At 38.1% G+C, this 16,582-nt stretch overlaps 2 protein-coding genes across 3 annotated transcripts in view; both read left to right on the top strand.

Moving 5' to 3' along the window:
- The first annotated feature begins 531 nt into the window (after nucleotides 1-531).
- Nucleotides 532-13,213, top strand: LOC133542544 (protein yippee-like 5). Its single transcript, XM_061886772.1, has 3 exons — nucleotides 532-695; nucleotides 1,976-2,135; nucleotides 11,253-13,213. The coding sequence occupies exons 2-3, from the start codon at nucleotides 1,995-1,997 to the stop codon at nucleotides 11,472-11,474; spliced, it is 363 nt and encodes a 120-aa protein (XP_061742756.1). The 5' UTR covers nucleotides 532-695; nucleotides 1,976-1,994; the 3' UTR covers nucleotides 11,475-13,213.
- A 2,801-nt stretch (nucleotides 13,214-16,014) lies between these two features.
- The window catches only part of LOC133542542 (CMP-sialic acid transporter-like), a 37,491-nt gene continuing 36,923 nt past the window's right edge, over nucleotides 16,015-16,582 (top strand). The window contains exon 1 of one of the 2 annotated variants that reach the window (XM_061886767.1): nucleotides 16,015-16,205. In XM_061886767.1, the coding sequence (XP_061742751.1) occupies nucleotides 16,135-16,205 (71 nt within the window). In that variant the 5' untranslated portion in view covers nucleotides 16,015-16,134. The remainder of the gene's footprint in view (nucleotides 16,206-16,582) is intronic. The other variant, XM_061886768.1, reaches the window with a different exon arrangement.

The following is a 16,582-nucleotide window of genomic DNA, read 5'->3' on the forward strand; positions in this document are numbered from 1 at the left end:
TGAGATTTTGAGCCAAAACCTCCTTTCATCAGTGAGGGCTTTGAATGGTTGAGCAAATACTTATTTTCCACCATAATTTACAAATACATTTTTTTTAATTCCTACAATGTGAATTCCTGTATTTTTTCACATTCTGTCTCTCACAGTTGAAGTGTACCTATGATGAAAATTACAGACCTCTGTCTCCATTTTAAGTGGGAGAACTTGCACAATCGGTGGCTGACAAAATACTTTTTTGCCCCACAGTAACTCATACCTCCCTTACTTTGAGGTTTGGCTGTGCTCTACTTCCCCCTTGTGTTCATTATTACAGCTGCAATAACCAAAAGCCACGGTTTAAACAAAACATACACTTCAAAACAAAGGCACAAATGATGTGAATTAAAATATGCACATGTAGATATGTTGACATAGCTGTATTGGAAACATACTGAAAACATTTATCTTAAATTGAAAGCACACTTCTACCCACGTTTAAACCAAAGTGATCGTCATTTCGCTCTGCTTTTATTTTACTTTGAAAAAGCCGGAAGCGTTGGCTAGTGTAGCTATCGTATGGCGTTGTCAACAAACGCTCCCTTTACTCCTCGACATCGCCTATAAATAAAATAAAACGCAACTCATCACGCTACTAACGGATTCAAAGTTATCTAACGGCGAAAATATCTGTTATTCAGCACTCCTTTCGACACAAGGTAGGAAAAATGATTGCCTCAGCTTCGCGTTGTGGTTTGGCTGATTAGCACATCTCTTGCTAGCACATGTGATGAAGCTAAGCTACCATTGTAGTTGATTTGCTTGTTCAAAAGTGATTGTATATTATAATTGTTTAAAGGCCTACTGAACTGAGATTTTCTTATTCAAACGGAGATAGCAGGTCCATTCTATGTGTCATACTTGATCATTTCCCGATATTGCCATATTTTTTTGCTGAAAGGATTTAGTAGAGAACATCCACGATAAAGTTCGCAACTTTTGGTCGCTAATAAAAAACCCTGGCCTTTACCGGAAGTAGCAAACGAAGTGCGCGTGACGCCACGGGTTGTAGGGCTCCTCACATCCTCACTTTGTTTACAATCATGGCCACCAGCAGCTAGAGTGATTTTGACTGAGAAAGCGACAATTTCCCCATTAATTTGCGCGAGGATGAAAGATTCGTGGATGAGGATATTGACAGTGTAGGACTAGAAAAAGAAAAGAAAAAAAGGCGATTGCAGTGGGAGCGATTCAGATGTTAATAGACACATTTACTAGGATAATTCTGGAAAATCCCTTATCTGCCTATTGTGTTGCTAGTTTTTTAGTGAGATTATAAGGTACCTGAAAGTCGGAGGGGTGTGGCCACGGGTGTAGTGACCGCCAGTGTCTCCGTGGGAGGAGGTAACAGTCGCCGCAGCAGCTAGGTTAAGAGCCAACTTATTACCACAATTTTCTCACCGAAACCTGCCGGTTGACTTGTGGTTGGGATCCATGTTTGCTTGACCGCTCTGTTCCATAGGAAAGCTTCACCCACGGGAATTTTAAACAAGGAAACACCGAATGTGTTTGTGTGGCTAAAGGCTAAAAGCTTCCCACCTCCATCTTTCTACTTTGACTTCCTCATTATCAATTGAACAAATTGCAAAAGATTCAGCAACACTGATGTCCAGAATACAGTGTAATTATGCGATTAAAGCAGACTACTTATAGCTTCCATCGGGCTGGAAAAAAATGTCAAATGCACGCGTCATCATACCACGACGTTTTCAACACGACACTTTGCGGGAAATTTAAAATTGCAATTTAGCAAACTAAAAAGGCTGTATTGGCATGTGTTGCAATGTTAATATTTCATCATTGATATATAAACTATCTGACTGCGTGGTCGGTAGTAGTGGGTTTCAGTAGGCCTTTAATCACCTTTACCACGTGTTTAATGTGTGCTGAACGAGTGTACATCATATAATATAATGCTTGTGTGTTTTGTTTACCATAGTTACCTACCATTGATCAACATGGGCCGGATATTCTTGGATCACATTGGGGGCACTCGCCTCTTCTCTTGCGCCAACTGTGACACTATTCTGACCAACAGAGCAGAGCTGATCTCCACACGCTTCACTGGAGCCACAGGCCGGGCCTTCCTCTTCAACAAGGTACGTGTTTGGATTATAGCCACTATCATACTATACATAGTGTGATAGGTAATTGCTTTTACATTTTTAAGATGGTACTATACCAGTGGTCCCCAAACTACGGCCCGCCAGCTAGGGCTGCGAATCTTTGGGGTCCCACAATTCGATTCAAAATTGATTTTTTTTTTTTCAATTCAACACGATTCTCGATTCAAAAACGATTTTTTCCTGATTTAAAAGGATTCTGTATTCATTCAATACATAAGATTTCAGCAGGATCTACCCCAGTCTGCTGAAATGCAAGCAGAGTAGTAGATTTTTGTAAAAAGCTTTAATAATTGTCAAGGAAAATGTTTTATCAACTGATTGCAATAATGTAAATTTGTTTTAACTATCAAATGAACCAAAAATATGACTTATTTTATCTTTGTGAAAATATTGTACACAGTGTGTTGTCAAGCTTATGAGATGCGATGCAAGTGTAAGCCACTGTGACACTTTATTTTTATTTTTATAAATGTCTACTGATAATGTCAATGAGGGATTGTTAATCACTGTTATGCTGAAATTATAACTAATTTTGATACTGTCGTTGATAATATTCATTTTTGTTTCACTACTTTGGGTTTGTTCTGTGTCGTGTTTGTGTCTCCTCTCAATTGCTCTGTTTATTGCAGTTCTGAGTGTTTGTGGGTCAGGTTTGGTTTTGGAATTGGATTGCATTGTTTTGGCATTGCTGTGTTGAGGTGGCGACTTGTCCTGGGTGTAGCTGAGATAGGCACCAGCGCCTCCCGCGACCCCAAAGGGAATAAGCGGTAGAAAATGGATGGATGGATGGTATTGCTGTGTATTGTTTTGTTGAATTGATAATAAAAATTTTTTTTTAAAAATCGATTTAAAAAAAATGAGAATCGATTCTGAATCGCACAACATGAGAATCGCGATTCAAATTCGAATCGATTTTTTTCCACACCCCTACCGCCAGCGTCCAAAATCCGGCCCGCGGGAAGTCTCAAGTTTTTTATTTGTCCGACCGCTTATATGTTTACTACGTCTCTTTGTTTACAATGTCAATTTTCTTCTCCATTTTATCTTGCCCCCATTTTTGGGGGCTGCAGCTGTTACATATACTGTAATACGGTCAGGGGTGTCCAACTCATTTGGGCTCAGGGGCCACATGGAGGGAAATCTGTGCACACGGACTAATGAAACCATGGCATTAAAACTAAAATATAAAGACAACTCTAGATTGATTTATTTGTTTTACTTTAGCCAAAAATAGAACAAACACATTCTGAAAATATGACAATAAAAGTATAGAAAAAAATAGTTTAGATCAGGGTTCTCTAGACTGCGGCCCGCGGAATGAAAGTTTTATTATTATTATTTTTTTGTCTTTCTATTTTCTACCGCTTGTTACTCTCGGGGTCTCCTCGACACTCAGGCAAATCATATTGTCAAAAACGTCATTTTACAATCGATACGTGACATCATCGCTCGCGCCGCAGTGTCGGGCAAGCGTGCGGCAGGTGAGCATTCTTTTAGTCAATTAGTGCATAAGGAATATATATATATTTATATATATATATATATATATATATATATATATATATATATATATATATATATGTATATATGTATGTATATATGTATGTATGTATATATGTATGTATATATGTATATATATATATATATATATATGTATATATATATATGTATATATGTATATATATATATATATGTATATATATATGTACATATATAAATATGTATGTATATATATATATACATATATATATATACACACACACACACAGCCCGGCCCCCGGGTACATTTTTTTAACCCAATGCGACCCACGAGTCAAAAAGTTTGGGGGCCCCTGTATTATACGGAGGGTTGATCAAGGAAATCTAGTGCCGTAGTCAGTATTTTCTACCTTTTTATGGGCATGGACTGAATCCCGTCGCAGGGCTGCCAAGTTTAAGAAAATGACAAAAGTGAGACTTCATGTTGTCATGATGCATTAGAAAACAATTGACCCCTTTTAACGTTGTTTGTTTTTTACCTATGTTAATGTCGATATATACCTTAAGACTGATGTCCTCACCTTTAGCAGCTCTCCCTGCACTCTGGCCATTGTTAGATTAAATACTGTTTAGCAATGTTTCTCAAAGTGGATTTCATAACCTCTGTGGGTTCCTTTAGGGTGGTATAAATCGACCCTTGCAAGGTTTGTAACTCTTGACAGCTTTGGGTCCATTTGGTTCCATTTGTTCACTGTCAGACTATAAGGCGCACTTCAAACCCTTTAATTTTCTCAAAAATCGACAGTGCGCCTTTTGTACGGAATAATTCTGGTTGTGGATACTGAACTCAAAGCTATTTTATTTGCTACCTGGTTTAATGATAAGTGTGACCAGTAGATGGTAGTCACACATAAGCGATATGTGTAGACTTCAGAATGAAAAGCAACACCACAACTTTAAATTTTTTATTGAGAATATAGAATATTACACACGCTGCTCAAAAATCTGTCAAAATGTTTTAGTACGACTTTCGTATGCTATGAAGCCAGCGTCCAAAATCCGGCCCGCGGAAAGTCTCAATTGTTTTTTTTTAATTTGTCCGACCGCCGATGTTAGCTATGTCTTTTTGTTTATAATGTCTATTTTCTGCTGGATCTACTCTCTATTTTATGCTTCCCCCTTTTTTTTTGCTGCAGCTGTTACTTATACTGTATTACTGTACATCAGTAGTGTCCAACTCATTTGAGCTCAGGGGCCGCATGGAGGAAAATCTGTGCACACTATTGAAATCATGGCATTAAAACTAAAATATAAAGACGATTTCAGATTGTTTTCTTTGTCTTACTTTGGCCAAAAATAGAACAAACATATTCTGAAAATATTACAATAAAAGTATAGAAAAAAATAGTTTAAATCAGGGGTCTCTAGACTAAGGCCCGCAAAGGTCCAAAATCCGGCCTGCAGGAAGTCTCAGGGTTTTCATTTTTTTTAATTTGTCTTTTCTAATCTATTTTTTACCACTTGTTACTCTTGGGGTCTCCTAGCCGCTTTGGCAAATCATATTGTCAAAAATAGATTTTCACATCGATAACATGACATCATCACGTTCGCTCCGCAGTGTGCCAAGTGCCCACTCTTTTAGTCAATTAGTGTGTGAGGAACATATATATATATATATATATATATGTATATATATATATATATATATATATATTACATTACACACACACACACACACATACCCCAGTAATGGTTGATCAAGGAAATGTAGTGCTGTAGTTAGTATTTTCTACTTTTGTAGGCATCGACTAAATCCCGTTGCAGGGCTGCCAAGTTTAAGAAAATTACAAAAGTGAGACTTTAAGGTGTCATGCTGCGTTAGAAAATAGCGTTGTTTTTTTTTACCTTTTTTTAATGTCGATTTATACCTTAAGACTGATATCCTCACCTTTAGTGGCCACACTTGCACTGTGGCTATTGTTAGATTGAATATTGTTTTACAATGTTTCTCAAAGTGGATTTCAGGGCTTCTGTGGTTTCCTATAGTGTGGTCTATGTTGACCCTTGCAAGGTTTGTAATGCTTGACGGTATTGGGTCCACTTGGTTCCATTTGTTCACTGTCAGAGTTAAGGACATACCATGTAAATGTGGAAGTAGTGTCAAAGCGCTTTGAGTACCTAGAAGGTAGAAAAGCGCTATACAAGTACAACCCATTTATTTTTCAAACTATATGGTGCAGTTCAAAGCCTTTCATTTTTTTCAAAAATAGACAGTGCGCCTTATAACCTGGTGGGCCTATTGAACGGAATAATTCTGGTTGTGGATACTGACCTCGAAGCTATTTTAATTTGTACATGGTGTAATGATAAGTGTGACCAATAAGTTGGTCGTCACACATAAGTGATAGTGTAGACTGCAGGGACCTGCACTGTGGCCACTTTTAGATTGAATACTGTTTTACAATGTTTCTCAAAGTGGATTTCAGGGGTTCTGTGGTTTCCTATAGGGTGGTCTAAATTGACCCTTGCAAGGTTTGTAATTCTTGACGGTATTGGGTCCATTTGGTTCCATTTGTTCACTGTCAGAGTTAAGGACATTCCATTTTTTTCAGACTATAGGGTGCACTTCAAAGCCTTTAATTTTTTTCAAAACTTAGACAGTGCGCCTTATAACCCGGTGGGCCTATTGAACGGAATAATTCTGGTTGTGGATACTGACCTCGAAGCTATTTTAATTTGTTCATGGTGTAATGATAAGTGTGACCAGTAGTTGGTAGTCACACATAAGGGATAGTGTAGACTGCAAGATGATTATAAACAATCCCACAACTTTAAATGTTCCATTGAAAATATAGAAAATTAAACATTGCGCTCAAAAATCTGTCAAAATGCTTCAGTACGACTTTCATAAGCTATGGATTCGCACCGCAAGACGGTTTGACAACATACGAGCATTAATTTGGTGTGTGTATAAAGACCGCAAAATCGCACTCATTAACCATTTGCCCTTTTGTTTTGCAATATTATGCTAAACCTATTTTTCTTACCTTCTGGTACCTGTTGGTGTGTATTTGGGATCTGCATAAGTCCTGAAAATCTGCGCTTGGCCGCCATTGTAGTCCGTGGAAACACTGTAGTCAACAAGCATCTTCTTTTTCTCTATCTTTTTGTTATGGGACATTCATCCTCCACTTTTGCCATTTCTAATATGAAGTAGCGTGAAGGTCTAACTTGTATCTTGTTATGGAAGCGCTAAAACATACCGATGTAGTGGGTTTACATACTTCACCTTTGGAACTTCAGTAATTAGAGAGTTAGGTCGGACGTTTTTTCACAGGACACATTTGCGGCGTTGTTGCCCTAGTGAGCCACAAATGAAGAGATTCTACTCGGCTATTGATTTAAGTAAAGCCTGAATGTCATTAAAACCGTTAGCTCCATCTTTTCACACTTCTTCCACTCCCGTCCTTGCACGCTACACCGCTACAACAAAGATGACGGGGAAGATGTCGAAGGTGAGCCACATAAAAAAGACCGCCCACAAAATGGTACATCCTGAAGCGACTGTCAGAAAGGGACTTAAAGATGGTCTGTAAAACATGATCTATGCAACAGTTTGATCAAACAACCACCATTACGTGTTATGTAGACCACAAGGAAGTGTTTTCTATTCAGAAAAAAAAAGGACCCCTGTTAATGCACCTTTTAATCTGCTGCACTTTTGTATTAAAATAGACCTGAATAGACCCGCTCATCGGCAGTGCGCTTTATAATCTGGTGCGCCCTATGGTCTGGACAATACAGTACCTTGTAATCAAGAATTTTGGGAAACACTGCAGGGTATAAATTGATATATATGAGTGGGACACACACACACATAGTCACACATCTGTTTATGATTTAAACTTCTAAGGAGTGTCGTACATCCACTGCGGTATGCCAGGAAGTTAAACTGTTGGGCTAAATTTAATAATTTCAATTTTAACTATTTTACATATATTATCTATTATCCATTCAAAAGTCTTTAACCATTTTATTTTATTTTTCTTGGCAATTTATTAATATTTATTTGGGTGTGATGTCCTTGTCTAGACCCTTTTCAGTTTGCCTAATAAACCATTTAACCATTTTTACTTTTAACGCTGCCACTGGGGTTGATTTGAATTTCAATATAATCTTGCTTTTCTCAATCATAATCTTATTCTTCCCTTTCCCTCCTTTGTGCGCTCTTTTACTAGCACTCTCTTTTCAATAAGTGCTTCCCTCTCCCCTTTAGTCCTATTTGTTTGCCTGTGTTCCTCATATATCCCACCACTATCCCCTTCCATCTCGATCCAGTCACTAATAAGATTAAATCAAAAGATTCAGGTCGATACGCCTAAGGATCAAAGCAATGACAACATCCTCTGACAACTAATCAAAGCAATGACAACATCCTCCAATGACAATCTTGGCCAAAACCTGCCTTACGTTGCTTCTGAATGGTTTTATATTGCATGGTTCCTATCGTGGTTGGTTAGATGTCGGCTCAAGGGACTGATGAGATTGGTTAGCTCGGTCACGGCAAGCCGTGAGGACCAAAGTTTATTATCATGAAAATAGAGTATTGAATGGGAAAATATAAGTGTGAAAAATGTCATGTGTGGTGTGAGAAAGGTACATTTAATGACTGTTGTGAGGCATGGCAACTCTGTTAATATTATTGGGTATTGATTCACTTAAAATCAAACCATGCCATATTTCCATACTTTTGTTGCTTGTGCAGACCCCGGCGCAAACTGTTGGCAAGGAAACAATCAGTTAAGCAGCACTCAGAGCGGACTCAGTGGGACTGTCTCTAGGTAGTGAGATAATTTTCCATGCTAACAAATCAAATATGCTCGATAGAAAGTGTAGTTAGGTTCCACTTTTCCAAAATGCGCTAGATTGATGCTAATTTAAATTGGCTTTGCCACAGACATGGTACTGACTAGCATTAGCGATTTTACATGCCGATTTTAGCAGAAAACTACAACTAAGATGCACTTGACAATCAAACAACTTGTGTGTAATAAGATGTATGGTATACCGGTACTAATAAATAAAAACGGTATTATACTGCCTTTAAAAAATTACCGGTAACTTTAATTATGACAGTTGTATGATCCTGTAACTACATGGTATTGGATTGGTACCAATATTTGTAGTATTAGCCAAAGCTTGTGTAAAGTATCAAACAACAGATGAATAAGTGATTATTACATTTGAACAGAAATGTAGATAGAACATTAAAACTGAAAGTAAGCAAATATTAATAAATGAACCGGTTTTCTACTACTTTTTCCCTAATCATTTATTTTATTTTCACAATTTTTTAATGACAAAATTGTTCTTTGAATGCAATAAAAAACATTTTTATTGTATTACTATATTGTTCTGTTAAAAATAAAGACCATAGTGACATTTTTGTGGTCCCCCTTTATTTAGAAAATTATTGAAATACATTTTGTTTACTGGTACAACAATATTAGTATCAGGACAACCCTAAGTGAGTGCAACACTTACTGAATAAGGATTTTAAAGCACAGGTAGCAAACTTGAGTCCCAGGGGGCAGATCTGGCCCGCCAAATCCTTATACATGAGCCGCCAAAGTCTGGAAATATTTGTCAATGATTATACTTTTTCTTTTATTCCTAAAGCTATTTGTTCTTTTCGTTTTGACAGAAATAACACTTGTACAGCATAGAATTGCACATTTTTAAAACTTTGATACTGTCTAGAAATGCATTAAATACTATATTATCTTACATTCCAAAAATGTGTTTTTGTTGCAATGAAAATGAATAGGATATCTGCTTGACTCATGATTTCAAAGCAAGTTATTCATTAAATTATACACTTGATTGTACAATATTTTACAATTAAAGAACATTCCTGCTTTATAGGGTGCAACAAAAGCCTAGACGAGAACTGTTAGCTTCATGGCAAAGACTACTTCCACATCCTAGTCTATATACACTACCGTCATCTAAAGGCTACTCTATAATACTTGCAAATGAGATAGAGGAATCAGAAAACAAGATATGATAACTGTACAGCACATTTAACTCTTTTTTTAAATGCCACAATAAATTTGATTTTACTATTAAATAATGAACATATAGCTTACATAAAAAAAATGTTAGACTCTTTCAGCATTCCATCCAATCTCTTAGGCATTTTACAATAGTTTGTAACACACAAAAGGTGTGCTTTTTTTTTTAGGTAATTTTAAAAATGTTTAAAAGATTTTCAAATTAAAAAAGTGGTACCGTTTTTCCATTTACAGCAATGTGCACAAAAAACCTTCATCAATTTTACAACAACATTTTGGCAACTGAACTGCCTGATTTTTACTGTAAAATCTATTTTTTTTTTTTTTTTTTTACGGTGATACGTAAGAAAAATATGACAATCAAATGCATCCGCAATTGTGTAATATTGTCACGAGGCGAATCCTGATACATTTATAGTCTTATTATTCACTGGTGCTAACGGCCCTCTGGTGTGGCCCTCAATGAAAACACGTTTGACCCATTACTGCCTTATAGGGTGCAACAAATGCATAGACTACAACTTTTAGCTTCATGGCAAAGACTACTTCCACATCGTAGTCGATATACACTACTGTCATCTAACATCTTAGAATTTTTACTGCATGCAAAGGCTACTATATAATACTTGCAAATGAGACGGAGAAATCAGAAAACGAGATATAACTGGACAGCACATTTATCTCTATTTTAAATGCCACTATAAATTTGATTTTACTATTATATAATGCAGTGGTTGTCAAATGGGGGTACGTGTACCCCTGGAGGTACTTGAAGGTATGCCAAGGAGATTTTTTTTTTAATATTCTAAAAATAGCAACAATTCAAAAATCCTTTATCAATATATTTATTGAATATTACTTCGACAAAATATGAATCTAAGTTCATAAACTTCAATAACCACAATAACTGTGAAAAGAAATGCAGCAATGCAATATTCAGTGTTGACAGCTAGATTTTTTGTGGACATGTTCCATAAATATTGATGTTAAAGATTTCTTTTTTTGTGAGGAAATGTTTGGAATTAAGTTCATGAATCCAGATGGATCTTTATTACAATCCCCAAAGAGGGCACTATAAGTTGATGATTACTTCTATGTGTAGAAATATGTATTTATAATTGAATCACTTGTTTATTTTTCACCAAATTTTTAGTTATTTTTATATCTTTTTTCCCAAAAAGTTCAAGAAAGACCACTACAAATGAGCAATTTTTTGCACTGTTATACAATTTAATAAAGCAGAAACTGATGACATAGTGCTGTATTTTACTTTTAAATCTATTTTTGTTCAACCAAAAATGCTTTGCTCTGATTAGGGGGTACTTAAATTAAAAAAATTTTCACAGGGGGTACATCACTGCAAAAGGTTGAGAACCACTGAAATAATGAACATTTAGAGTACATAAAACATTTTTTAGACTCTTTTAGCATTCCATACAATCTCTTAGGCATTTTACAATAGTTTGTAACACACAAATAAAATGTGGACATTTTTTTTTTTTAAGATAATTTCAAACATTTTTGTCTCTCCTTTTAGGTTGTCAATCTCCAGCACAGCGAGGTTCAAGACCGGGTCATGCTGACGGGAAGACACATGGTACGGGACGTCAGCTGCAAGAACTGCAACAGCAAGCTGGGGTGGATGTACGAGTTTGCTACGGAGGAAAGCCAGCGTTACAAGGAGGGCCGGGTCATCCTGGAGAGGGCGCTAGTGAGGGAGAGGGAGGGTTTCGAGCACGTACCCACAGACACCTCTTGAAAAGTATTGCGGGGTGTTGGCCTTACAGTCGCTCAAAGGTTTGCCTCTGACCGCAGTGCAACGACTTGCATATAAAGGGAGAGTCCCGACTACGCCGAAATATCACAGTTTGAACAAGAAAAGTGTGTAACAACATTGCTTCCATTTCTCTTTAAACTGCCTTGAATGTCATTGTGTTCACTGGCTGTGATGTTGAATATGGTGCCATAGAATCAGGATGGAGGGATGGGTTGCAGACTCGCTTTGACCAGTTTAGACTGTTCAGTCTAATGAAGTGAGGGGAAGATTATCATTTATACAACATTCCTTCAGCATGTTGCCAGGCTTGAAACTATTTAATTTTTATACATAAAATATGTTACCTATTATTGATTGCTTTTATACATACATACCCACAGGATGATTAGTACATTTTTGTTGCAAGGGTTAAAACTTTCCAGCTGATATTAGAACTGTTACCTCTTTTGGTGCAGTGCATCCAGAAAGTATTCACAATGCTTCACTTTTCCCACATTTTGTAATGTCACAGCCTTTTTCCAAAATGTAAATCTGTTTTTGTTCTTGAAATTTACACAAAATAACCTGTAAGTGTGAACAGTTAAAAAAAAAAAATTGTGGATGTACATAAGTACAACATTTGCTCAACAACCCTTTTGGCAGCCTTACGTATATTTGAATACGATGCCACCTATAGACCCTTATCTCTGGGCAGTTTCGCCCATTCCTCTTTGCAGCCCCTCTCAAGATCCGTCACGTTGGATGAAAAGCCATGTTTGTAATCCAGGATGTCTCTGTACATTAATGCATTCCTCTTTCCCTCCATCCTGACCAGTCTCCCAGTTCCTGCTGCCGAAAAACATTCCCACAGCATGATGGTGCCACTACAATGCTTCATTGTAGGGATGGTATTGGCCTGCTTTCCTCCAAACTGAGGAACTGACTGGCTTCCACGCCAAATAGTTTAATATTTGTCTCATCAGACCAGATAATTTTGTTTCTCATGGTCAAGAGAATTTCAGGTGCATTTTGGAAAACTTTTTACAAAGAAATGGCTTTCGCTTGGCTACTCTACCATACAGGTCTGATTGGTGGTTTGCTGCAGTGATGTTCTCCTCTCTCCACAGAGGAAGTTGGTAGTTTTTGACAGTGACCATCTGGACTAAGATGATTGCAGCCATGTACAGAGACATCCTTGATGAAAACCAATGCTTCCCATCCAACCTGATGGCGCTTGAGAGGTACTGCAAAGAACAATGAGTGTTACTGGCCAAAGATCGGTGTGCCAAGCTTGTGGCATCGTATTAAAAAAGACTTGAGGCTGTAATTGTCGCCATATGGTTTTTTAGTATGTTAAATAAATTAGAAAAGTTATTTGTGGGATCTGAGCCGAGGATGTCGTTGTGGCTTGTGCAGCCCTTTGAGACACTCGTAATTTAGGGCTATATAAGTTAATATTGATTGATTGATATTTAAAAAAAACCTTTTCACGTTGTCATTGTGGGGTATTGTCTGTAGAATTTGGAGGATTTTCTTTTTTGGAATGAGGCTATAACAACAATGTGAAAAATAGTAAAGCACTGTGAATACTTTGCAGGTGCACTGTAAATGTAGTTGTTAATGTAACACTTGAACAAAAATACATACTCTTCATGTCGATGTGTTCTTTGGCGCATGTTGTACCTCAATCACTGAAAAACAGTTAACTTGTCGTTATCAATAAAATCATGAATTCAAAATTACATTTGTACTCTTTGAATTCTATGCTTATTTTGAATGTTGGCCGGGGGCTGATGGGCAGCCTAGGACTGAGTCGGCTCCCTCAGGCGCTTTGTTGGGTCTGTTCCAGTCTCTGGACGCCCAGCGGATGTTGGGGTGGAGCATCGCGGTGGCATTAGGGGAGTGTTTTTGTTTTGTCTTTTGTCTCCGCATGGTGCCGTCGTATGTGCGCAACATGTAGATTGTTTTTTTGTCATTTTTGTTTCTTTTTCATATTTATAGTTTTTCATTGCGTTTACTTTTGTGGCTGTATGTAGGAATGGCGCCAATTTGCAGATTCTTAAACTTTTACCTCTTATATTTACATGTTTTGCCTTAATGGAATATTTTGGGCCTGCACTGAAACCACCAATTGATCTCCTGTGGGGTCAGACAATATCTCTTGTGGACCAATAACGTTTGTCTAGCGGTTTCCTGTTGTTTTCTTTAGTTAAAGATGAAGCGGTAGCCGACGTTAAGTAAAACAAACTTCCCCATCTGTTTGTGAAATGTGAGATCAGAGATTGGCTGAGAAACAAGGGTGTGGAGATGTCCCCATTCTCTATAGAAGAGATCAAATTTGGTATTTTATTTCAACGACTAACATAGAAATGTTTTTCCACATTATTATGCTCCAGGCAAAACATTTTCTACATAAATGTCGATTTATGAAAGTAAGGTCTACATTTACCAATTGGCTTAATGGTTTACAATTATCAATCAAATCTTGGAGGATGATTAAGAGTACAAAGGCCTACTGAAACCCACTACTACCGACCACACAGTCTGATAGTTTATAAATCAATGATGAAATATTAACATTGCAACACATGCCAATACGGCCTTTTTAGTTTACTAAATTGCAATTTTAAATTTCCCGCAAAGTGTCGTGTTGAAAACGTCGCGGTATGATGATGCGTGCGTTTGACGTCACCGGTTGTAGCGGACATTATTTTCCAGTCCGATCCAAGCTATAAGTAGTCTGCTTTAATCGCATAATTACACAGTATTCTGGACATCTGTGTTGCTGAATCCTTTGCAATTTGTTCAATTAATAATGGAGAAGTCAAAGTAAAAAGATGGAGGTGGGAAGCTTTTAGCCTTTAGCCACAAAAACAGCCGGTGTTTCCCTGTTTAAAATTCCTGAAGATTAAGCTTTACTATGGATCAGAGCGGTCAAGCGAACATGGATCTCGACGACATGTCAACCGGCAGTTTACGGTGAGAAATTTGTGGTAATAAGTCGCCTCTTACCGGAGACATCAGCGGAGCTTCCGTCCTGCTGCAGCAGCCATGACTTCCCTCAGAGACTCTGGCGTCAACACACCCCTCCGACTTTCAGGTACTATTTATTCTAGCAACACAATAGGCAGATAAGGGATTTTCCAGAATTATCCGAGTAAATGTGTAATAACATCTGAATCGCTCCCACTGCAATCGCCTTTTTCTTTTTTTAACTTTTTCTTTTTTCTATTCCTTCACTCTAGATTTCCTCATCCACGAATCTTTCATCCTCGCTCAAATTAATGGGGAAGTTGTTGCTTTCTTGGTCCGAATTGCTCTAGCTGCTGGTGGCTATGATTGTAAACAATGTGAGGATGTGAGGAGCCCTACAACCCGTGACGTCACGTGCACATCGTCTGCTACTTTCGGTAAAGGCAAGGCTTTTTTATTAGCAACCAAAAGTTGCAAACTTTATCGTCGATGTTCTCTACTAAATCTTTTCAGGAAAAATATGGCAATATGGCGAAATGATCAAGTATGACACATAGAATGAACCTGCTATCCTCGTTTAAATAAGAAAATCTATTTTCAGTAGGCCTTTAAATTGATATATTTGTCAAAAAAAATGAAGAAATTTAGGTAGCCCTTTTTGTCTTTTTCTTCGGAATGAGAATCAGCACCTCCAAGCCCGAGTCCATGGTCCTCGCCCGGAAAAGGGTGGAATGCCATCTCCGGGTTGGGGAGGAGACCCTGCTCCAAGTGGAGGAGTTCAAGTACCTAAGAGTCTTGTTCACGAGTGAGGGAAGAGTGGATTGTCAGATAGACAGGGGGATCGATGCGGCGTCTTCAGTAATGCGGACGTTGTACCGATCCATTGTGGTGAAGAAGGAGGTGAGCCGGAAGGCAAAGCTCTCAATTTACCGGTCGATCTACGTTCCCATCTTCACCTATGGTGATGAGCTTTGGGTCATGACCGAAAGGATAAGATACGGGTACAAGAGGCCGAAATGAGTTTCATTCTCCCTTAGAGATAGGGTGAGAAGCTCTGTCATCCGGGAGGAACTCAAAGTAAAGCCGCTGCTCCTCCACATCGAGAGGAGCCAGATGAGGTGGTTCGGGCATCTGGTCAGGATGCCACCCGAACGCCTCCCTAGGGCGGTGTTTAAGGCACGTCCAACCGGTAGGAGGCCAAGGGGAAGACCCAGGACACGTTGGGAAGACTATGTCTCCCGGCTGGCCTGGGAACGCCAGTGGCTGGGGAGAGGGAAGTCCGGGCTTCCTTGCTTAGGCTGCTGCCCCCGCGACCCGATCTCGGATTAGCGGAAGAAGATGGATGGATATTTTTTATTATTATTTATTCATATGTAATACACTATCTGTATTTGCTTGTATTTTCTTTCCTTGACATGCTTGGCTGATGTCGTGATTCGCTCAACCTGATGTGTAGATTGTTGGTTATGTTGAAAGTGCCTTGACTTTTAAATGCATTATAAATGTATGTTTGTTGTTCAACAAAAAAATATATAAAATTAAATTAAAGAAAAATTAAAAATAAAACAAACTTCCGCTTCCGTACTTGATTGTGACGTGTCGGAACCAGATAGTAGGACTACAAAAAGGCAACTCGACAGTGCGCGAGTTACACCTTTTTTCTAGATTCTCCGCTTGCGTGTCGGTATTAATGGCATGTAAAGCGGGAAACAACTTCTCTGGGACTCGGACGCACGCACAACTGAGCAACAATGGGCGACGGTGAGTCCTTTTGAAATGTTTTAGTCCGCTAACTGTGCTTTCTGTTTCCGGGTTAGCCACAACAACGTAACACTTGGGAACGCCAACTTCCTGGTGAAAAATAAGGGACAACTTGCAGTGCTGTCGACCTCATTTATTTTGGCCTTTTTTATTTGGGTAAAATGAGTTTTATACTCTCCACAAAGGTTGAAAAGAAGCAACTGGACTCTTCTTGTTTGTTGAAGATATTTCACAGTTGCTTCCATTCAACCTTTTTGGATTTTAATGACCTGATGACTGACACATATATTTTTATAATATTTGACTCCAGGCATATACCGTATTTCCTTGAATTGCCGCCGTGGCGCTAATTAATTTAAAACCTCTTCTCCCTCATG

This window comes from Nerophis ophidion, linkage group LG24 (assembly GCF_033978795.1).
Source record: "Nerophis ophidion isolate RoL-2023_Sa linkage group LG24, RoL_Noph_v1.0, whole genome shotgun sequence".
NCBI classification, from domain to species: domain Eukaryota; kingdom Metazoa; phylum Chordata; class Actinopteri; order Syngnathiformes; family Syngnathidae; genus Nerophis; species Nerophis ophidion.

Excerpts from the sequence above, each read along its gene's own strand:
- LOC133542544 (XM_061886772.1), top strand. The coding sequence starts at position 1,995 with ATGGGCCGGATATTCTTGGATCACATTGGGGGCACTCGCCTCTTCTCT. Across the intron at positions 2,136-11,252 it reads GGGCCTTCCTCTTCAACAAG|GTTGTCAATCTCCAGCACAG; the intron begins GTACGTGTTTGG and ends CTCTCCTTTTAG.